At 42.4% G+C, this 24,880-nt stretch overlaps 1 protein-coding gene across 1 annotated transcript in view; it reads left to right on the forward strand.

Moving 5' to 3' along the window:
- The first annotated feature begins 4,729 nt into the window (after positions 1-4,729).
- The window catches only part of APPL2 (adaptor protein, phosphotyrosine interacting with PH domain and leucine zipper 2), a 57,730-nt gene continuing 37,579 nt past the window's right edge, over positions 4,730-24,880 (forward strand). The window contains exons 1-4 of the mRNA XM_075600571.1: positions 4,730-4,878; positions 18,569-18,667; positions 22,563-22,622; positions 23,931-24,002. Of these exons, the coding sequence (XP_075456686.1) occupies positions 4,825-4,878; positions 18,569-18,667; positions 22,563-22,622; positions 23,931-24,002 (285 nt within the window). The 5' untranslated portion in view covers positions 4,730-4,824. The remainder of the gene's footprint in view (positions 4,879-18,568; positions 18,668-22,562; positions 22,623-23,930; positions 24,003-24,880) is intronic.

A 24,880-nucleotide genomic window follows, 5' to 3' on the forward strand; every position in this document is an offset into this window, starting at 1 on the left:
CATAGCTTTAAGTGGAACCAGTGCTTCGTTTTTTTCTCTTCCTCCTCTGCATATCTGCAATATATGGCAGGCTGCTCCAGCAGTGAAGGAGTTAAAGATACTAACTCACATATCACAGAAGTAAAAGTCATGCCCACCCTGTGTTTATCACTAGATCACAATTCACACCACAAAATTGTGTTATCTTAAATTATTATTATGATCTTAAATTCATGTTACAGGCATAAAATTAGAACACTATCTAGTACTTTATTATAGAGGATTCTAGAGCTGACTGAATTGTGGTATTGTGATATTGTGATATGAATTGTTTCTTACGCTTATCCTTTTTAATGACTACATAGGTGTACATTGTCCATAGTAAATACAGAATAAAGAAGATGGGTATCTCTATACATACAATAGATTGGTCTGGACATGGAGTCTGGAACATGCAATGGAGCCTTCTAGATGCTATCAGTGGCGGACTTACCTTTTTGCCCCCTGTAGGCTCTGGGGCGGCCCTCATCCGCAGCCTAGCGACATCATGACGGCACGTGAGTCCGCATTGTCATGGTAACAGGTTCGTCATGACGACGCAACGCTGCAGGATGGGGCCCGCTCCAGAAAAGGTAAGACTCACACACACACAAAATGCCTCCCCAAAAAATTGCCGCTCTACGCTTTAGCCTAGTCAGCCTTATGCGAACTCCGCGCCTCGGTGCTGTGACACACACTGGAGCTAAATGCTGTGAACCCCCAAAAAGGTGATCCTAATATATCAGATATGTCAGACACTATGGTTAAATTACGAATTAGTGCCACGTATACTTCACGTATTAGAATATTTATCTAAACCAGGGATGCGCAGACGTTTGGCCCTGCGCCCCCTGCCTGCTCAGCCCCAGTGCTTGCACACACCCCCCCCCCCCACCCAACCTGGTATCCTGCGAAATCATGTGACGTCATATCACGTGATCCCGCAGCGTCATTTGACCTTGCGTTGCCATGGCGAAGTGTCGCCCGAAGCCGTCGGACAGCAGGTAAGTGATTTACAGAGGCCTCGCACGCTCCCCAGCATTTAATTTAAATGCTTTGGGGAAGAGCGCTGGACTTCTGTTACCGCAGCGGCCCCAGCAAAAATTCTCACGCCCCCTAGTTTGTGCACCCCTGATCCAAACCACAGTAAGGAAAATATTTGGGTCAGATGTTTGTGTTACACAGTATGCATAACAGAAATAAATGTCAGTGAAAAGGAATGATATTTTCTGACTGCACTTTTTCCCTGCCCTGACTTTAATAGTACAGAAAGTATTTTCATTCCTAGCAGAACACTAGGAAAGGATCTTTACTTTTTCAGTACGGGTATGCCATTATAGATATTTCACACATTAATATTAGACATATATTATTTTTGTTATCACTAATCGCTTTACTGACCATCAGGGCGTGCAATAGGTTGCAATGTGTTCCAGGCCCCTCTTTGAGCAAGCGGGGAGCTGTATTAGGGTGTACAGAAAAAAAAAGAATCAGGTTAAAAATGAAAATGGTGGGGGGAGCTTGGGTTCGGGATACATTATTTCCATACCACTGTAGTTCATTTGTACATTTTGTCAAAACTTCATATTTACATGTTATTTAGTATTTATACCAGCGTGTTATTATTCCTGCATTTCTAAACGTCATTATATTCTTGTTATTACATTTTGTTTACATTGCTTGCAGTCCCAGACTTATACTCTATATCTATCTGTTTATAAGTTTCACGGTTCAGAGCTCCAGCATCCGTGGGTCAATCACAGGATCCGCCATAGAATCCCTGCACAGATCCCAGACACGTCTAAACTTGTACATAGTGTAGTTTAAATAGGCCGTAATCTTCTCATAGCGTAAAGTCTGCCATAATCTATTTGTTATTTTGGCCATATTTGGGACTGGGCCTTTCAGGGCTGCCGATATGATACATCTGGGGGCCGCCAGTATATGGGAGCTGAGTTTTTGGTCATGTTCTGAGGCGATTTGTTTAATAGGGCAAATCAGGGATCTAGGGTAATATGTGTGTCTATGATTCTGTTTATAATGTGACAGTTTTTGCCCAAATATCTGTTATCAATGGGCTTGTCCACCATACATGCATCATAGACCCTCGTTGCCCCCAGCCCTAAAAACAGACCGGTGTGGTGTTACTATACATTTTGTGCAATCTATCGTGTTAGGTTCCAGCAATATAGTACTTTGTTACGCATTTTCCTTTAGATTTACATAGTTACATAGTTACATAGTACATAGTTACATAGTGGATGAGGTTGAAAAAAGACGTACGTCCATCAAGTTCAACATATATTAAATTTAGACAACAGATACTTTATCCTACAACTATACATACTTATTGGTCCAGAGGAAGGCAAACAAAAAAACCCAGTGACATATCATCCAATGATATCTCATAAGGGGAAAATAAATTCCTTCCTGACTCCAAGAATTGGCAATCGGATTATTCCCTGGATCAACATCCTTCCTATGTTTACTTATTTGCTATATGCCTGTATACCTTTCCTTTCTAAAAAGATGTCCAACCTTTTTTTGAACAAATCTATTGTATCCGCCATCACAGTCTCCATGGTAATGAATTCCACCTTTTAACTGCCCTTACTGTAAAGAACCCTTTCCTTTGTTGCTGGTGAAATCTCCTTTCCTCCAACCTTAAGAGTTGGCCCTGAGTCCTTTGTACTGCCCTTAGGGTGAATAGTTCTTTTGAAATCTCCTTGTACTGTCCCCGTATATATTTGTATATAGTTATCATATCCCCTCTTAGACGTCTCTTTTCTAATGTAAATAAATCTAATTTATCTAGCCTCTCCTCAAAAGTTAGATTGTTCATCCCTTTTATTAATTTGGTGGCTCTTCTCTGCACTCTCTCTAGTTCCATAATGTATTTTCTACGGAGTGGTGCCCAGAATTGTACTCCATATTCAAGGTGTGGTTTTACTAATGCTTTATAAAGGGGCATAATTATTTTTACTTCCCTTCCATCCATTGCCCGTTTAATGCAAGATAAGATATTGCTTGCCTTTGCAGCTACTGCATGACTTTGGGCACTATTGCTAAGCCTGCTGTCTACAAGCACTCCTAAATCCTTCTTCATCAAGGATTCATCCAGTTTATCCCCCATTTAATTTGTAAGACGCCTGTTTATTCTTGCTTCCCAAATGCATAACCTTACAATTATCTGTATTAAACCTCACCTACCATTTACCACAAGTTTCCAGTCTCCAAGTCCTCTGGAGAGAAATTACATCCTTCTCTGATTCTATTACCTTACACAATTTAGTATCATCAGCAAAGACGGAGACTTTGCTCTCGATCCCAACCTCAAGGTCATTAATAAACAAGTTAAAAAGCAGGGGTCCCAGTACCGATCCCTGAGGTACTCCACTCACGACTTTAGCCCAACCTGAAAAAGTTCCATTTATGACAACCCTCTGTTGCCTGTCCTTTAACCAGTTTTCAATCCAGGTGCCGATTTGTGTTAATAAATATGGTTGATGCTGTCTCCCATATATCTGCCCAATCATTTGGTTCTTGTGGCTCTTCTCACCTAATGTAGCATATCTTTTTCTGTGCTGGGCGGAAGAATAATTTGTTATAAACTGGTTTTCAGTCCCTTGCTAAGTGGGTTGGTTATGTAGATTTCTTCATATGTGGTAGTATTGCTGATCTTATACAGTACTTAGTTATTTGTTATAAAATGCCTTTTCTGTATGCAGGAAAATAATTCTGTATTGGGTAGCTGATGCATCTCTTGTAATTGTGGACATTTTTTAATTTCTCCACCAACAAGCAGATCTTTAATTCTGACTAGATTCGGTCCTTCCATCTCCGGTGCTTTTGAGCTCTGCATCCTGGTTTGAATATCGGATTAAATGATGGCAATATGGGGGAACTAATTGTTGTCATGCCCCATCTCAAGCCCATTCTATCCCATATTTGCAGGGACTTATTGGTTTGCGGGAAGGAGATTATCACAGGATGATCTATGAGGTTTCGGGATCCATAGAATTAATCCCATTGGTGTCGGTTTTGAGAATGCATTTTCTAGTTCAACCCATCTAAGGCCTCGTCCAGGGTTCCGGCGGGCGTGCTGAGGCGCGCTGAGGCTCAGGGAAAGCGGGTGCTTTCCCTGGCCTTAGACAGCACGCCGTCAGGGGGCGTGTCGGGGGCGGGCCAGTGACGTCACGGAGCTGGTTCACCCTCATTGGGCGAACCGCTCACGTGACTGGCACTGCGCTCCGGCAAGCGCGTGATTTTAAAAATGACCTAAGACCTACGCTTCCGCGCGCTTGCGGAAGCGTAGGCGAGCCCCTACTAAAGCCGCTCTCATTGCGGCTGTAGGGGCTCACAGGTAAGTGCAAGCGCACCTCAGCACGACTCAGCGCATAAGCGCTGACCATGCCTGAGGCCTAATGGAGTTAGGTTCTGTGTGCCAGAGTGCTGCTTGGGCTATCTTGCCTCTTGGCTATAAGATCTAAAGGCAGTACATTTGTATTAATCATGCTCTATATCTGGTTATTGTAATGCCTATTATTCACAATGCACAGTAAATACTTGTATTAGTTGTGTGTATATTCCCCCAGTCATGGCATATATTGTACTGTGGAGCACATTGGCTAGTCAGGAATACATTGTGTGGGCTGTTACATTACAGTATGTACTGAGCTCTCTGCTGCCCACTAGTGTCAAGTCATATAAGCGTCCCTAGTACAATACGTGTCACTGAGCCCGAGAAGGAGGGGGAGTTAATTGAATCAAACTAAATTATTCAGCACCAGCCCTCGAGAGGACAACATGCCTGCTGTGGACAAGCTACTTTTGGAGGAGGCTTTGCAAGACAGCCCCCAGGTAAGACCAGTCTTTGATATGACTGTCCTAAGAAAGGGGGTGTTTGCTGCACATCCTGCAGGGTGAGGTTTGGCCGGTGATCACCCTTTTCCTTTGGATGCAAATGCAACGCCGTCTGTAAGGGGACTGAAGGTTCAAATATCACCCCGGGAGGCACTGACAGAGTGCAGGAGCATCCTACCCCCGCTATAGAAAGGGTCTGACAATGATCAGATATATGGGAGCTGCTGGGTGTGCACTGCAGGGACCTGCTGCAGCTCTGCAGGGGTTAATAGGAGAATGGGCAGGATACTTGTTGTTGTAGAAAGGAGGACACATACCCGGATGCAAGAAACTTGTACTGCTCTGGTCATGTGCGGCTTACACAGGGCAGTTTCTTTGTATTTCCCAATCCGACAATCGTGCAACATGGAGGTCTGGATTGGGATGTAATCCTCCACACATTGGTGCGTTGGGTTTCCTGCCTGTCCTTCCTGAGTGGTACATGCACAGGGGTGGGAGTCCAAGGTGCAATAATAATGTATCGCTTTATACATCGTCTAGTGCCCTTTAATAATGCATTGCCATGGTGTGGGGTTGTGGGGCCTGTAATGTTACACCTTTATGGTGCTGCCGGGATACAAACTCTGCGGTTCCTTTATCTGTGGGAAGTAGAGATTGTGTGTGTGGCTTGTTATGGTTCTGCTTGGAGGTGCTCACTGGCTGAATGTCCGAGGAGGAGGAGGAGAGGAGGAGGGGGCAGCAGTGTTGTGGCTGTTGGCAGATCTGCTTTGTCTCTGGGTTACTGGCACAGTGTGGCTGGACTGGTGAGGAAACGACCAGATTTAGCTAGAGGGAAAATCCTGTTGAGAGGGAGAGCCAGAAATCTGAATACTATGAGAGGGAGAGCCAGTCATCTGAATACTATGAGAGGGACAGCCAGTCATCTGAATACTATGAGAGGGACAGACAGTCATCTGAATACTATGAGAGGGACAGCCAGTCATCTGAATACTATGAGAGGGACAGCCAGTCATCTGAATACTATGAGAGGGACAGCCAGTCATCTGGATACTATGAGAGGGAGAGCCAGTTAACTGGATACTATGAGAGGGACAGCCAGTCATCTGAATACTATGACAGGGACAGCCAGTTATCTGGATACTATGGGAGGGACAGACAGTTATCTGGATACTATGAGAGGGAGAACCAGTTATCTGAATACTATGACAGGGACAGCCAGTCATCTGGATACTATGACAGGGAGAGACAGTTATCTGGATACTATGAGAGAGACAGCCAGTTATCTGGATACTATGAGAGGGACAGCCAGTTATCTGGATACTATGACAGGGAGAGACAGTTATCTGGATACTATGAGAGGGAGAGCCAGTTATCTGGATACTATGACAGGGACAGCCAGTTATCTGGATACTATGAGAGGGAGAGCCAGTTATCTGGATACTATGAGAGGGACAGACAGTTATCTGGATACTATGAGAGGGACAGACAGTTATCTGGATACTATGACAGGGACAGACAGTTATCTGGATACTATGACAGGGAGAGACAGTTATCTGGATACTATGAGAGGGAGAGACAGTCATCTGGATACTATGAGAGGGACAGCCAGTTATCTGGATACTATGAGAGGGAGAGCCAGTTATCTGGATACTATGAGAGGGAGAGACAGTTATCTGAATACTATGACAGGGACAGCCAGTCATCTGGATACTATGACAGGGAGAGACAGTTATCTGGATACTATGAGAGGGAGAGCCAGTTATCTGGATACTATGACAGGGACAGCCAGTTATCTGGATACTATGACAGGGACAGCCAGTTATCTGAATACTATGACAGGGAGAGCCAGTTATCTGGATACTATGAGAGGGAGAGCCAGTTATCTGGATACTATGACAGGGACAGCCAGTCACCTGGATACTATGAGAGGGACAGCCAGTTATCTGGATACTATGAGAGGGACAGCCAGTTATCTGGATACTATGAGAGGGCCAGCCAGTTATCTGGATACTATGAGAGGGAGAGCCAGTTATCTGGATACTATGAGAGGGAGAGCCAGTTATCTGGATACTATGAGAGGGAGAGCCAGTTATCTGGATACTATGAGAGGGACAGCCAGTTATCTGGATACTATGAGAGGGACAGCCAGTTATCTGGATACTATGAGAGGGACAGCCAGTTATCTGGATACTATGAGAGGGACAGCCAGTTATCTGGATACTATGAGAGGGACAGTCAGTTATCTGGATACTATGAGAGGGACAGCCAGTTATCTGAATACTATGACAGGGACAGCCAGTTATCTGGATACTATGAGAGGGACAGTCAGTTATCTGGATACTATGACAGGGACAGCCAGTTATCTGGATACTATGACAGGGACAGCCAGTTATCTGGATACTATGACAGGGACAGCCAGTTATCTGGATACTATGACAGGGACAGCCAGTTATCTGGATACTATGACAGGGACAGCCAGTCATCTGAATACTATGACAGGGACAGCCAGTCATCTGGATACTATGAGAGGGACAGCCAGTCATCTGAATACTATGAGAGGGACAGCGAGTCATCTGGATACTATGACAGGGACAGCCAGTTATCTGGATACTATGGGAGGGACAGCCAGTCATCTGAATACTATGAGAGGGACAGCCAGTCATCTGAATACTATGAGAGGGACAGCCAGTCATCTGGATACTATGAGAGGGAGAGCCAGTTAACTGGATACTATGAGAGGGACAGCCAGTCATCTGAATACTATGACAGGGACAGCCAGTTATCTGGATACTATGAGAGGGACAGCCAGTTATCTGGATACTATGAGAGGGAGAGCCAGTTATCTGAATACTATGACAGGGACAGCCAGTCATCTGGATACTATGACAGGGAGAGACAGTTATCTGGATACTATGAGAGGGAGAGCCAGTTATCTGGATACTATGAGAGGGACAGCCAGTTATCTGGATACTATGAGAGGGAGAGACAGTTATCTGGATACTATGAGAGGGAGAGCCAGTTATCTGGATACTATGAGAGGGACAGCCAGTTATCTGAATACTATGACAGGGACAGCCAGTTATCTGGATACTATGAGAGGGACAGCCAGTTATCTGGATACTATGAGAGGGAGAGCCAGTTATCTGGATACTATGAGAGGGAGAGCCAGTTATCTGGATACTATGAGAGGGAGAGCCAGTTATCTGGATACTATGACAGGGACAGCCAGTCATCTGGATACTATGAGAGGGACAGCCAGTTATCTGGATACTATGAGAGGGACAGCCAGTTATCTGGATACTATGAGAGGGACAGCCAGTTATCTGGATACTATGAGAGGGAGAGCCAGTTATCTGGATACTATGAGAGGGAGAGCCAGTTATCTGGATACTATGACAGGGACAGCCAGTTATCTGGATACTATGAGAGGGACAGACAGTTATCTGGATACTATGAGAGGGAGAGCCAGTTATCTGGATACTATGAGAGGGACAGCCAGTTATCTGGATACTATGAGAGGGACAGCCAGTTATCTGGATACTATGAGAGGGACAGCCAGTTATCTGGATACTATGAGAGGGACAGCCAGTTATCTGGATACTATGAGAGGGACAGTCAGTTATCTGGATACTATGAGAGGGACAGCCAGTTATCTGAATACTATGACAGGGACAGCCAGTTATCTGGATACTATGAGAGGGACAGTCAGTTATCTGGATACTATGACAGGGACAGCCAGTTATCTGGATACTATGACAGGGACAGACAGTTATCTGGATACTATGACAGGGACAGACAGTTATCTGGATACTATGAGAGGGACAGCCAGTTATCTGGATACTATGACAGGGACAGACAGTCATCTGAATACTATGACAGGGACAGACAGTTATCTGGATACTATGACAGGGACAGACAGTTATCTGGATACTATGAGAGGGACAGCCAGTCATCTGAATACTATGACAGGGACAGACAGTTATCTGGATACTATGACAGGGACAGACAGTTATCTGGATACTATGAGAGAGAGAGACAGTTATCTGGATACTATGAGAGGGAGAGACAGTTATCTGAATACTATGAGAGGGACAGCCAGTTATCTGAATACTATGACAGGGACAGCCAGTTATCTGGATACTATGAGAGGGAGAGCCAGTTATCTGGATACTATGAGAGGGAGAGACGGTTATCTGGATACTATGAGAGGGAGAGACGGTTATCTGGATACTATGAGAGGGACAGCCGGTTATCTGGATACTATGACAGGGACAGACGGTTATCTGGATACTATGGGAGGGACAGCCAGTTATCTGGATACTATGAGAGGGACAGCCAGTTATCTGGATATTATGAGAGGGACAGCCAGTTATCTGGATACTATGAGAGGGACAGCCAGTTACCTGAATACTATGACAGGGACAGCCAGTTATCTGGATACTATGAGAGGGACCGCCAGTTATCTGGATACTATGAGAGGGAGAGACAGTTATCTGGATACTATGAGAGAGAGAGCCAGTTATCTGGATACTATGAGAGGGAGAGACAGTTATCTGGATACTATGAGAGGGAGAGACAGTTATCTGAATACTATGAGAGGGACAGCCAGTTATCTGGATATTATGAGAGGGACAGCCAGTTATCTGGATACTATGAGAGGGACAGCCAGTTACCTGAATACTATGACAGGGACAGCCAGTTATCTGGATACTATGAGAGGGACAGCCAGTTATCTGGATACTATGAGAGGGAGAGCCAGTTATCTGGATACTATGACAGGGACAGCCAGTTATCTGAATACTATGATAGGGTCAGCCAGTTATCTGGATACTATGAGAGGGACAGCCAGTTATCTGGATAATATGAGAGGGACAGCCAGTTATCTGGATACTATGAGAGGGAGAGCCAGTTATCTGGATACTATGACAGGGACAGCCAGTTATCTGAATACTATGAGAGGGTCAGCCAGTTATCTGGATACTATGACAGGGACAGCCAGTTATCTGGATACTATGAGAGGGACAGCCAGTTATCTGGATACTATGAGAGGGAGAGACAGTTATCTGGATACTATGAGAGAGAGAGCCAGTTATCTGGATACTATGAGAGGGAGAGACAGTTATCTGGATACTATGAGAGGGAGAGCCAGTTATCTGAATACTATGAGAGGGACAGCCAGTTATCTGGATATTATGAGAGGGACAGCCAGTTATCTGGATACTATGAGAGGGACAGCCAGTTACCTGAATACTATGACAGGGACAGCCAGTTATCTGGATACTATGAGAGGGACAGCCAGTTATCTGGATACTATGAGAGGGAGAGCCAGTTATCTGGATACTATGAGAGGGAGAGCCAGTTATCTGGATACTATGAGAGGGACAGCCAGTTATCTGGATACTATGACAGGGACAGCCAGTTATCTGGATACTATGAGAGGGACAGCCAGTTATCTGGATACTATGACAGGGACAGCCAGTTATCTGGATACTATGAGCGGGACAGCCAGTTATCTGAATACTATGAGAGGGAGAGACAGTTATCTGGATACTATGAGAGGGAGAGACAGTTATCTGAATACTATGACAGGGACAGCCAGTTATCTGAATACTATGAGAGGGTCAGCCAGTTATCTGGATACTATGAGAGGGACAGCCAGTTATCTGGATACTATGAGAGGGCGAGCCAGTTATCTGAATACTATGACAGGGACAGCCAGTTATCTGAATACTATGAAAACAGACACACAAGTTTGTATTGTGTTTTGTTATCTTGTTTCTGGCTGTCCAGTGGAAATAGTAGGGAGGAAGGAGCTGGTTGTGCATGCATGTTTTTATTCATACAGTACTTTATACTTCTAATGTATCACACACAGTAAATGGAAATAATGCAATACACAATGACAAATACAGTGATTTTTTTTAAAAAAAATTACATCTTTAAATTGAATTCACCTTAAAGTGCATTGTATTTTTGTTACATTGACCTTTAAAGTTCTATTCAGACATACCCCTGTTTAAGGACACTCACTTTAAGTACACTAGCGAATAAGGACATATCGCCCAGTAGGCAAACGGCAGCTCACGCATGCGCCTGTCAGCACGTCCTGACCAGCAATACCGTCTCCCTACCTGTACCGAAGCTGTGCGCAAGCGGGGAGACTATAGAGCCTGTTACAAATGTGTTATTTACATCAGTTATGCACGTATATGACGATTGCAGTACAGTACATGCATCGATAAGTGGGAAAAGGGTAGTGCTTCACTTTAAGTACATTTTCGCTTTACATGCTATGAACCCATTGCGTACGTTAATGCGGGGTATGCCTGTATCTTCAAACGCATGGTTTAAAATGAGATATTCCTTTTTGATATACTGTCTTTCCAGGTATGACAGTTTAAAGAAGTATACATAAATATGTAAATCATGCACCATATACCATTTGCAATCTTTGTATAGAAAATAACATTGTATGTAATAAACACCTAAAATGTATCTTAAAGTTACCACATTTCTGAAAGGCTCAAAATAGGTATGAAGCAGCAAAATAACAGGTTCTCTAAAAACAATAAAACCTGGTATATTTAAAGCCACAATCCCACCTAAATACCACATTTTTATTTCAGCACTGCAATCGGGGGATTCTCTGGTGCTGAACCACATTATTTTTGCTCTGTTATCTAGATACTTACTAGGTTTCGTTACTGGTGTTTCTTGCTGGATATTTCAATGGCCATCCAATAAAAAGCCGCCACTTCATACTCTCAGGGATGTTACGGCAGCCTATTGGGACGTGTGAAATTTAGCGGCGATTTTAATGCATTCAACTTGCTTGTCCCCTTTATTTATTTTTTAAACATGATTAGAAACAGGACATGGGTATGGTCCTCCATCGCTGAACTGCTATATTGTTAGCTCCGGGGACCCCCTGGTTTCCGGGATACTTACAGTTTTTTAGGTGCCGGTGTTCTCCCACAACGGGAAAACCAAAAAGGCAACCAAACCGCGTGCCAGCTGGAAGCTTCCTGTTGCATGAACTCCGGCGCCATTTTGAACAAAAGCAGGAGCTGTAACCGAGGAGATTCTGGAGCTGGAAATATTGCGGCTCAACTTTGGAGGGTCCCTGGTTGCACTGCTGTAAAATTGGGCAGCATTTCTGCTTTGAAATAAAAACAGAATGTGATTTTAATATGTGTTTTATGCGGCCTCTAGTTATTTACGACTTGTTTGTACTTTCCAAAAGACTTAGGCTGGGGTCATGGTACCGCGCGTCTGCACGCTGAGCGAACAGACTGCCTTAAGGCAGTGTTCACGTCCATGCGGCGTCCGTGCGCGCGGAGGCGGGAGGGGGTGCGCGTTGCACAAGAAATCAGTTCAAACTGATTTCTTGGCGCAACTGGCCGGACACGTGAGCGGTTCGCCCAATGAGGGTGAACCAGCTCAGTGATGTCACTGGCACGCCTCTAGACATGCCCACGGCTGAAGCACGTACCATGGCCGAAAAACGCACCCGCTTCAAGCGGGTGACATTACGGCCGCACACGCCTCCGCACGGGCGAAGGCGCCATGGCCCCAGCCTTATGGTACTGCAAACAGGGCCGTCATGGGGTAAAACAGGATATTTGCTAGCTTTATGTATATCGGAAATTCTAAAATGTGGTCTGCCTATTAAATAGCATGGTGGGACAGAGATAAAACTTGGATCCTGAAAAGCAGTAAAAAAAAAAAAATCAATAATTTCAAAATTGAAGTAGGCAATTGGGATGAAACAGGTAAAATAACAAAAAACGATTTTGAGAGCAGCTGTATCTTTAACAGGAAATGAGAAACCAGTTAGGACTAAATGTTATCTCCAATAAAGTAAAACATACCAGAAAAAGAGGCAAGAGAATATTTATTATTTGGAAAGGAGTATTAGGTTCTCTCTGCTAGCGACAGACATACTTTAGAAAACGGTTATCACGAATATTAGATCTATGCAGGGCACTTCGGCACAATAAAACAACTGTTGTGACTCGCCAAGTCCAAGTCGAAATATAGAAATAGTGGGGATGGAAAAACGCTCCCATTCTTTAAAAAGTCAACCTCATTAGCGATTGCTCCTCCACTATGTGTGATGTGGAAGAATATTTTAAAAAGGCAATGACTTTTTAAAGCATGGAAGTGTGTTTTATCACCATTCTTACTGCCTTGAATTGGTAAATTGCTAGAATTTTGTTTTAAGGAAGTTATTTAGGGTTTTGGTGCCCGGCTTGGATTCAGCATCAAATATTAAAATATGCTTTGAGACCAATTTCATGGAGTAAAAGGCTTTCTGGCACTGCAACAGTCTTTTTAGTTAGTACATATGAACTCGTAGCTCTTCCTGTGTGGTTCGCTCCAAATGAGGATTTCTCAGCAGCTTTCTCATGTTTACTACCCAAAGTGTCCCTCATTTGACCTTCTCAAAAATGACAGAGGGCGGATTTAATAAATGTGCTATGATGTAAATAGTCCGAGATAAAAACGCCATGTGATGGCCATTCTAGAGAGGGGAAAAAAGAAAGCATTGGCACAACAGTATGGTTTAGTATCAAAACAACTGCAAACATACAGATCGCTTCAAAAGTCGTAGAGTGGGTGACACAGAAGCTGTCTTAGTTTTAATGAAAGTTGTGCTCGGTGTAGTTTTTTTTTGTCCTGGATACATAAAGGTGGAGCTGTGATCTACAGAGATTTATTTTATATATATATTTTTGCTTTAAAAAGCTGCACATATCTAAATTTTCGTTCCTTCAAATTACAAGTTTGCATGATGATGTGAAAGTGCAGGTCATTTGTTCGCCCCTTTGTTGCCAGAGGGAGCTGCAGCACTGGGTGATGATTTAGTAGTTAATCTTTAGCTCACAATAATTGAAGAAGATGATGTAGCAGCCCAGTGGGGATTGCAGCCATGTGATTGCAATGCATACCCTGATGACACAAAGAGGAGAGTAGGGTCCTGCTCATCTGTTGAGATGGGTGAACATGATAGTTTCTGGAAAATGCAGTTACATTGTCAGGATGTCCCACCGGCCTCTAGCTCTTGCAGCATCCTGAGAACGTTATGATGCCACTGTAAAGGGTAATGGACCTAGGAAAACGTTACATTAACAATGAGAGCTAATCCATCTTCATTTTTGGCATTATAAAGGGAGAGGGTTTGCTACTGGAAGACTGGGCTTAACACAGCCTTACACAGGAAGCAGAAGATGCCTTCACCTGCATGTATAGTCTGTTTTTCTACTGGTGTTAAGGAAGAGATGGGGAACAGGAGAGCAGAACTACAAGTAGAGATGTACAGTAGGATTCTTTTATAGCACCATTCAGGTACATAGCGCATTACAATACAATAAAAACACAGGTAATGTAATAATATTGGTGGGATAGGTCTATCAAGACTTAAATGTAACATTGGGAGAAAGAAGTCCCTGCCCCAAAGAGCTTACAATCTAATCAAGTAGATCTGAGAGATATACATTTATTTCCTGGCTGCTTAGATAATTCAGTGCAGCAGCAGCAGCAGCAGCAGCAGCAGCATCGGCTAACGGTCACTGGGACTAAAGCATCAGAGGGACTGCTTTTGTATTTGAGATGCTGGTGCAAGCCAAAATATGGTGTTTTTACAAGCATTTATTTTTTTACCGTCGGGTAAAAAAAATGTATATTAGATGCTTGCTGTATTGCCTTTTTATTTGCACATTTTTAATTTTCAACATTACAGAATCAAAATAAAACATGAAGAACAGCAGAGGATAAGGGGATGTGCAAATAAAAGATGCATAATAATGTTTAAAGCAAATAAAAGTGCAAAAGAATATTAACAGAATAAGAATGATTCCTTGTTAGCCATTTGTTAAGTTTTATTGCGCAACCTAGCACTGAATAATATCTGGCGATATGTTGATTTGGCAGTATTAATTCAGGCTCACTATTGGGGAAGCATTGACCTTTTCATTTATGTCCCATACCCAGAGCCAGACTACGACATAATTGAGCCTCGGACGGACTGAAAATTTGGGGCCCATGTAAAACAATTTTCATTTTCATAGGGGTGCCAAATTTCTCAACCCACAAGGCCAAAGCTAAAATCTTGTAACATTCCTTGCTATATTGGATCTTATCCTCTTGTCCCCAAAGATTCCAATGCTTGGTATCCTACCTCACATTTTCAGTGACCATGCAATAGTGTACTGTGTAAGGAAAATCCGACCACCCAAATCAAGCTCTACATTTCTACTCAACAGAACATTTAGAAACTTTAACCCACAACAATTTCTGGATGGATGATCTTACCAACTGCCCTTGATACAGAATCAAGATAATACCGGCCCCCAATTCTGCACTTGATTATTTCCACAATATATTCCAGCCTTCTGGCCATCAACAACCATCTAATATCAAAAAGTATGATGCTACAAATTCCACTTACATTCCAAGCGCATCGAATTCATACTTTGTGATATGTGCTACTTCCCTACTATCAAGGCGCAACCCTAACTACAATCATAAAGCGCAACCTGTGAGTACTCCTATAGCTAATTTTGTCCCAGTATCCGAAGAGGAGATTACACAGGTGCTACTAACATTAAAACTAAACAGCCAGTGTGGACATGACCTAGTACAATCAAAGTTCCTACGACTCGACGCCCAAGTCAATGCCATACCACTCGCATCACTAATCAACTCTATTTTGTCTTCAAAAGTGGGGGACCTTGTTAGGTGAAAAGTCTAGCTAGAAAGCTGTGTGTATTAACCCTTGTCACATATACAGTACGAGTGATGTGCTTACATGTGTGCCGTTCATGACACTATCCATGTAATGTCTGTAAATTGAATGCATAACCTCAGTTCAGTTAACGTAACCATGTATTGCCACCATAACTCTGTGCCCAGGACATACGTTAAAACGAGAGGTAACTCTCAAAGTATTATTTCCTGGTAAAACATGTTATAAATTAATAAATGATGGTTCTAGTACAGAAGGGATTTCTAAGTTTACATTATACATGTTAGTTCAGTGAGCTCTGGACTTTAGATACAAAGACTTAGAATTGAAGTTCCAAGCTTTACATTTTTGGGATCTCATTGTACCCATTAGACTTAGTAGCATTACACAGTTACTGCACCTGATAGAATCCACTAGGCAGCGCTTTTTGGCTTTGATCCTCTTAACAATCTGTTGTACTAATGGACGTTACAAACCAAATCTCATGTAGTATTTGCTGGACATGAGAGAGGGTCTGATTGCCTCTATTGTTTACAGTTTAGTCTTGTATTTATTAGTACACAGGATAACAGGTCATTGGTTTGACTACGGAGATCAATTATACATTTTTTTTTCTTCCAATGTCTATCCAATTGAATGTTGTATTTGCAATTTCTGAGTTATTCTAATCATTTTTTTTTCTCGGAGAGGGATTATTTTAGAACATAAACTCTAGATGTGTGAGAGAGTTCCCAGCAAGCCACGTCCCATTCAATACAGCTGGGATAAATCTGGGTATACCTTGTGAAGCCTAACCTGGTTTACATAACACCTCTCTTGAATTTTGAGGCTACTTTCTCTAATTGCAGTTCATATCCACGTTTTGGAGATACTTAGCCAGGTATCCCCCCAATCTTCCTCACCTTGGTATAGATCCCAATCCCCGTTTTTTACATAAAAGATAGTCTCTTATTATCAAAGGTACAGTAAAGAGAGCAAATAGAGTAATAATAAGTCTCTTTACAATTGCTACATATTTTTTAAAAAGATATATCTAGGCTGGATTACAAAAAGAGAAGTAGAATATAGAGAGCTGAATATTTTCTGAGGAAAAAATTGGCAGGGCCCCTTATTCTTCAAGGTTAATCTAAAAATCATAAACTGGTTTTTGTTGTTTTGATGACTAATGTTCCAGTGGTTTTGAATCATGTGATGAATCAGCAGATACGTTTCAAAGCAATTCTGTCAAAGGCCACGCCAGGATTTTCAAATTCTTCATGATCAGCAGGACATCGAATTTATAATACTCATAGCTGTTAAATTGTAAAATGCAGCTCAACCCCGTTTGAATGCAATCCGTTACAACGCGAATCCGCTTATAACGCGATGCAAGCGTGGCTCCCAATTTTTTGTTTGGACAGTTTTTAAATTTGCTGGATGCATGTAAAATTACAAAAATCATTTGCATACAATTCTGTGCGGGGGGGGCGCAGGGGTTACAGAGGCCCCCGTGCTTCCCGAAGGCATTTGAATTAAAAGCCCGGGAAGCGGTGAACGCCTCTGTAACTTCTCCTTAACGTGGTTCAGACGGCTTCAGTTGATGCGTCGCCATGGCAACGTGATGTCATGACACCTGCCGTCAGAGCCAAGGTAAGGAAGGGGGGGGTGAGGAGAGAGGGACATCTAACGCGATCCGCTTATATCGCGAGATTCTTTGGACCCCAAGCAACGTGTTATAACAGGGTTGAGCTGTATAACTTTCCTCCACATAAAGGTACAGAGTTAACTAGCATCTGGCATATTGGGAAAAGCACTTTTATTTCCTTAAATATTATGGACTTAACTCAACGGAGCTTCCCGTGTGATAGTGCAGGTCAGCGCTATCAATGCTTGCAGAATAAGGCCCTATAACCAAGATCCACAAAAGGGTGCTAACCCTAAGCACACCTTTACTCACAGTCATATCAATGGGACCAAAGACGAGCTAAAGCTTAGCACCATTTTGTGGCCCTGGGCTTATGTTTGTTATATGAAACCGCTGAAAATAGTAGCATTTGGCTCATGGGGACCCCTAGGTTCTGACCCTGTTTAAAACAGAGTGGGGTAAAAAATGAGCAGGAGGAATTGTTCCTTTAACATTGTCACTGGCATCACAGTCTTCTAGACCAGACGCCCCCATGTGCCTGATTGAGGCTTAATGTGCTCCCAGAAGTAAAAAAATGGGAGGAGCGCACAAACCAAATGGAGCAGGAAGGACCCAGAGTCAAATAGCAATGTAAGCAATTCGCGCCAAAAACAGGTAAGAGGGTATTTAATAGGTGGTGTTACACTGTATTTTTATCCTTGATAAAGAACGCTGTGACGTTCGAAACGCGTTGGATGGATCTCATGACACATTAAAGTGCCCTTTTATTCATTTTTTGACTCTGGGTCCTTCCTACTCCATTTGGTTTGTGCGCTCCTCCCATTTTTTTACTTCTGGTTAATCATCATTGGAAGCAGCACAGCCTGTCAGCCACACCAAGGATACGTGAGTACTTGCATTTATTCAGGGGAACCTGCCAATGAGACTGATTGTGGGTGGGCTTGTACTACCCACCACCTGCCTTCAGGAGGATAGTACCCATTCTGGTTGTTATATATTACTACCATTATTACTCATCAAGGATTCCTTTGGAAGGTGGTTTTGGCTACATTATATCCTGTTTTCCTGGCACTGGAGCGCTTTTGCCAATTTTTCTATTCATGTGCTCCCATGCAGTATGTAGTCATTTTAAGGGAAAATTAGGTTAATTGATTTTTAAGTGGGAACATTTATATGGGGATTCACCTTACAGTCTGCTCCAAAAATCGACTTTTTTCCACATTTGTACTTGCTGCTCCTATAGCAAAGCGACCTTTAAATGAGTGCACTCTATTGAGATTTATATCTTATAATGCCTTTTTTTAATCTTTGCACAGACCCGCTCCCTGCTCAGCGTGTTTGAGGAAGATGCTGGAACCCTCACCGATTATACAAACCAGTTACTCCAAACCATGCAGCGTGTCTATGGTGCGCAGGTAAGTTCCTGTTCTAGCTCCAGGTAAACCCTCCGTATGGCATGGCTTGCGGCCCACCTCTTTACTAACCCTGTTGATGTCTAAAATGTATAGTTATGAAATGCAATTTTTTTTCATATGGTTTCCATGAAGTTTGTGGTGCATAATTGCCAAAAAAAATACCCTTTGAATATGTATTATTGGTGGTTTTGTTATCCATCTCCCACCTGCAAAACTGTGACAAAGTGGTGCAAAAAATAGCACCAGGTTTATCAAAGAAATAAAACCCCCATAGAAAGGAATGAATAGATCTTTCCTTAAGAGCTGGTGCTAATTCTTTGCCTCACTTTTACAGATGGAAGACTTTGATACATAACCTGCATTTGTTTTATTGAGTGCTTTAGCCTAGATGCAATTTCACATGGGTTAAACAAGAAATGTTAGCAAAGGGAATCTGAGACCCTGACCACACTGCTAAGCTGTGGTTGAATACTCTTTTGCAGACGGACTTAATTAATATGCCACAAGATTTCAAGGAGCCTGTGTGTTGCAACGCGATGCATGGAATTAAAGCCGGAATCTGTGCTGCTTTTATATTTTCATGTATTGGAATAATCTGAAACAGGTGGTCCTGTGAAATTAAACCGCATTACTTTCAGCTCCGAAGATTTTCTGGTTACTGAGAAGTGAACTATTTAATCCCTCTGATTCAAAATATTTGCCCAGGAGAACAATATGGTCATCACAACACTTTTGCAACCAACAGAAAGCTCCTGGTGACAAAATGACGACCATATTGTTCTCCTGGGCAAATATTTTTGTCAGCGGGATTAAAGAGTTAACATATTGCACTCTTCCTTGTTTTTCCCATCATATTAAAAACCTTAAATTCACAAGAACAGAGTGCAGCCCGGATCTGTGAGTGAGTTCAGCTTTGGGGTATGCTAGGTTCAGATAATTGCAGAACAAAAAATAATGTAATGGGGATTGCTGCTCTGGAGCAGTACTTCTGCTTGGAAAAGAAAAATAGCTCCCAGCAAGTACCTGACAAGTAAGATAATCATTAACAGTAACCAATAACCATCAGAATGGGCAGCTACTTAGAAACGTGTGTTCCACCTGCTCGCTCCAGTGATGCCACCAAAAATAATTGCATGCCAGCAGGGAAGTACAGCGAGAGACTCACAGGTCCCAATTTACTAAACATAGAATAACCAATGTGTATTGCTACACTGATAATAATAATAATATATATTTATTTTTTTGGACTGTTTTTAGGTAACGTCCATGTTCATTTTCCTGATTTAATGGACTTTTGGGAATCGATCCCCATGAGTCTGCTAAATTGACAGACTTGCAGAAGAGGGAAAGCACGTGTTAAGACTTTCATAAGTTCTAATTATTATTGTCGGCTGGATACGTTACTATAACAGAAAATGAATCCGAGGGCTGCTACTTTCCCATCTTCCCACTTATTAGGCTGAATGTTATTAAACACAATCTCAATAAACAGGCTTTTTGTCTCACACCTGAATCCAATCTCCGAGTGTATTATTGTTTGCACAGTCATATTTAAGATTATAGCATGTCAAATGTATCAAAAAAGCCTGCGCGTTATTGAGTGTGTGTCACTGTTATATCACTGGAGAAGTGCTTACAAATCAAATGTAAAAAATCACTCTCCTTTTATAAAGCGTTAACCGTGGTATTGGCTACTTGGCACCTTGTTTTACATGTTACGTTTATAGGCAACAGGTTATACAAGTGGTACACATCACTGGCATCTTACACGTATGACAATGAGGAAGGCTCTTTTTGTCTTCAGTTTTCTTCTTGCTTATAGTGGTGTGGGAACTAGTCCCGTGTCCGGTGCTCTAGAATCCCGAAGGGAAGGTGAATAAACTTCAAATGTAAGGCATAAAGAATTGGTATCGAAAGTCTTAGCTTCAATTCCCGGGAGTATATAAATGCTGTAAGCAATAATATAAATGAAGAGACTATGGGGCCTATGCAGAGAGCAGCGAATTTTAAAAATGGCGAATTTAGTAAAAAGTAGCTTTTTTGGAGAGTTTTATTCTCCATATGCAGAAAAGTGCGAATTCTGCTATGTTTAACATGGATGCGTGTGGCGAGTTTAAATTGGCGAGATGCGCGCTTCAGAAACGTGTAAAAACAAATTTGCGCCTTTTTTTCCCATTGCAATGGCCGCGAGCGGCAGCTTCTTGCCAATTTTTTCTGGCGAGGCAAAAAGGAGACAATCGCGCCATTTTATTGGCGCGAACAGCCGCTAGATGCCGTTCGCGGCTCTCTGCATTAGGATATTTTTAAAACTGGCGAGATTGAGGTTCTCGCCAGCCGCGAGGCGAGTTTTACAAATAGAAAAGAAAAATTGGCGCGTTTTTCGGAACTCGCCATTTTCTGCTGTTTTCTGCGCGATTTTCTCCAAAAAATGGCGAATTTCGAAATAGCGCTGCTCTCTGCATAGGCCCCTATGTGCGTGTGGACAAAAACACCGGTAGGGGGAAGGGGGAAGGGATAGCCCCGCACCACTGGGCTCACTGTCAGCTGAGTCCGACGATGCCGATCAATCCCAGACCCACAGCCCCCAGGAATTCCTGCAGTGTCCCACTGGCCCCTAACCAACACGCGTGAATAAAATAAAGGAACTCACAGGAGAGAGAGGTCCGTGTTGGTCCAAGGTACAGCGAAATCCAGTCCCGTTTTGAGCGTGCTCCAGCCGGTAGTTGAATGAAAAAAGATAGCCGCAAATGGCGGCTCAATGCAAACAGGCTGGACGTAATCTGTAAAATAAAGATTTATTGTTTCACAAAATCACATATCTCCAGGCAAAAATACTCTGATGCGTTTCGTACCTAGGATGGGACTTTATCAAAGAGCATTTTTGTCTGGATATGGGATTTTTGTGTAACAATAAATCTTTTTTACGGATTACGTCCAGCCTGTCTCATTTACCGGGTTTGCAGTGCACCGCCATTTGTTGCTATCTTTTGTTCTTCTTGCTTATAGTTGCTAGCAGGGCTGCCGACAGGGGGGGAAGAGCCGGGACTAGTGTCCCGGACCCGGAGGCTGTGGGGACCAGAGGTCAGGCCCAACTTCTGCATCCAGCTGCCGGGCCTCTGGTTGCCATCACTGGGCTCCAGGTCCCGGCTCTTTCCAGCTGCTGCCTGTCTCTTCCCACGCTGGGCCTCTCTCTCCCTCCGGTGCGCACTGGAAGTCGGTCCCAGCTTCCTGTGTGCGCTGGCGGGAGAGAGAGAGGTGGGTGTAGCGTGGGAAGAGACAAGCAGCAGCTGGGGAGAGCCAGAGCCCAGCGGTGGCAACCAGAGGTAAGTTGTAATTGTATCTGGGAGGTGGATAGCAGTAATTGGATCTGAGAGGTAGTGGTAATTGTATTTGGGGGCAGGGGGGATGGGTTTATTGGTGTTGTTATTTAGGGGGGTAATGTTGTTATGTATTGGAGCAGTATTGTGAGTTATTATTGTGCGTGTATTGTAGGTAATTATTGTGTGGGGAGGAGGGAATTGTATGGGTATTGGAGGGAGTTGTGTGTGTGTGTGTGGCCAGGGAAGGTGGTGGAAATGAGTGTGAGGAGGGGGGCATTGAGGGAGCGGGATTGAGTGAGAGGGGGTAATTGAGTTATAGCGGCGGGGCAAGTCAAAGGGAGTGTTAGAGAGGGAGGGGAGAATGTACAAGGAAGAGAGAGGGAGAGAAATAAAGGTGTGAGAGGGGACAGCTCGCAAGGCTGCCGACACGGGGATGGGAGGCGCGGTCGAAACTCTAGTCCCGGGCCATGGGAAATCTGTTGGCGGCCATGGTTGCTAGTCCATCTGGCATTGAATAGGTTAATAGTTAAATTGCTTTGTTAAGTATATATTGACTTTGCTACTGTCTTCCACAGAATGAAATGTGCTTGGCAACACAGCAGCTCTCCAAGCAGCTCCTTGCATATGAAACACAGGTAAACTCCAGGCCGGTGTCATTTCTACATATAAGCCTTGATTTAAATGTCTCTTGTAGCTCTTTAAATGCTTTCAGATTTGCCTTATTAGACATTGTACACTTGTATAAATGTGTTTTTAGAACATTTAGAAATTATGATTCTGAGTTTAGATTAATAGTGGAAGCTGATATTCCCAACAATTTGATGTTTTTTAAGTTTAAATGTTTTCTTTCTAATTACCCCTGTTGTACAGTATTTGTATTTTATTTGCTTTAAACTCCTCTAGCTATTATTAGACATAAATTCTCAGTTATGCCCTCCAGGTGGGCAAAACCCTTTTTGTTTAAAGGGGAAGTCTCTCTTGGACTAAAGTGAACTAATGGCCTATTTCATACTGTAGGTTAAATGTAGGAGATTGACACTTCAAAAAAAAATAATATATATATATATATATATAATCAAAAAATAAATAGATGATACCGTTCTGTGGCTAACGAAATGCTTTTAGCCACAGAACGGTATCATCTATTTATTTTTTGATTATTGAAGCTCGGCTAACACGGTACTGATACCTCTACATATATATATATATATATATATATATATATATATATATATATATATATATAATTCAGATAAGCATAAGTATTTTTACATAATTTTTTAACAAATAATGTATCCATAGTAACAACGTCTGGTGTGTTTTTACAATCTTCACCTAATCTATTTTGTTCTAAGACTATAAAGTTCATAATCCTCACTTTTCTGTTTTTGATTAAACTGAGAATGCTGCCATCATTAGCTAAAGAGATGAATGGGAAAACAATAAAAACTATAATTACCAGGTGAGATTAGAATGAATTAAGACCTGAGCAATGTCTGAACATATTCATTTCTCAGAGTAAGCAAATAAGTATTTTACAATGGGGATGATTGAAAATGACATTGCTAAGTTATTAAAAACAACGCTATTTATTTATTTTCCCTGGCACTGCCCTTTGAGGTGACATCCCACTCTGCAACTGGCTTCACTTTGCAGAGCTAAATGAAAAGCTACTGTACGTTGCACCAGAGTTTCACATTGGTACGTTTTGGATGTCCAGTAGAAGTCATTGAGTGATATACGTGTAGCTTGAATATGTAAACCTGTTTTTTGCTGCTTTGTATTAAAAATGATGCAAAATAAAGGCAGATCACTAGCTTGTTAAATTCAGATTTGCGCTTTATTTGGTTTACATTTAAAGCGTTGCTAGGGCTTAAAAATATGTAATTCCATAACTTCTGAACTAATATAATCCTGTTCTCTCAACACGGTTTGCCTGTTAGAATTTTGCCCTGGGAAAAGGAGATGAGGAAGTGATCACTACTCTTCACTATTTCTCAAATGTAGTGGATGAGGTTAGTATATTAATAGTATTTTCTTCACGTTTTCCTAATTGTATTTCTATAAACGTGCTTTATCAGCTTCTTTATACAAATAAGAAGAAGACTAACCTATGTATTTGAATAACGCTAAAACTGGTTAAGGGAAGGTACATGTTGGTAAAAATAAAATCTCACAATAACTACAGGCATACCCCGCATTAACGTACGCAATGGGACCGGAGCATGTATGTAAAGCGAAAATGTACTTAAAGTGAAGCACTACCTTTTCCCCCACTTATCGATGCATGTACTGTATTGCAATCAACATATATGTGCATAACTGATGTAAATAAGGCATTTGTAACAGGCTCTATAGTCTCCCTGCTTGCGCACAGCTTCGGTACATGTAGGGAGCCGGTATTGCTGTTCAGGACGTGATGACAGGCGCATGCGTGAGCTGCCGTTTGCCTATTGGGCGATATGTACTTACTCGCGAGTGTACTTAAAGTGAGTGTACTTAAAGTGGGGTATGCCTGTACAGTTGTAAAGAGAAATATTGGAATATCTGTGTTTCTATCTGAGATTTTATGGATCATATTTGAAGGTCAGACTGTGTTATTTTGTCTTTACACATATTGACTTTTAAATGGGTATATTTTTCCTTGCTCACTACATATCTATATATAATAGGATCTGACATTGGTAGCTGGTGTCTTCTTTCAGTGTAAATGCACTGAATGTGCTACTGTGTAGAAAAAAAGAAAGAAAAAAACAAAGTACATTCTTTGTTGTGGTTCTTTATCCTGGTTACTTTGTTTGGGGGATGAGAAGCAAGAAACTTTATGCCAAGGACAAACATTATGTAAACAGAAACGTTCCCAACTGGGGGAAGTGTGACATTGGCTTTCTTC

The sequence above is a fragment of the Ascaphus truei genome, chromosome 5 (genome assembly GCF_040206685.1).
Source record: "Ascaphus truei isolate aAscTru1 chromosome 5, aAscTru1.hap1, whole genome shotgun sequence".
Lineage (NCBI taxonomy): Eukaryota > Metazoa > Chordata > Amphibia > Anura > Ascaphidae > Ascaphus > Ascaphus truei.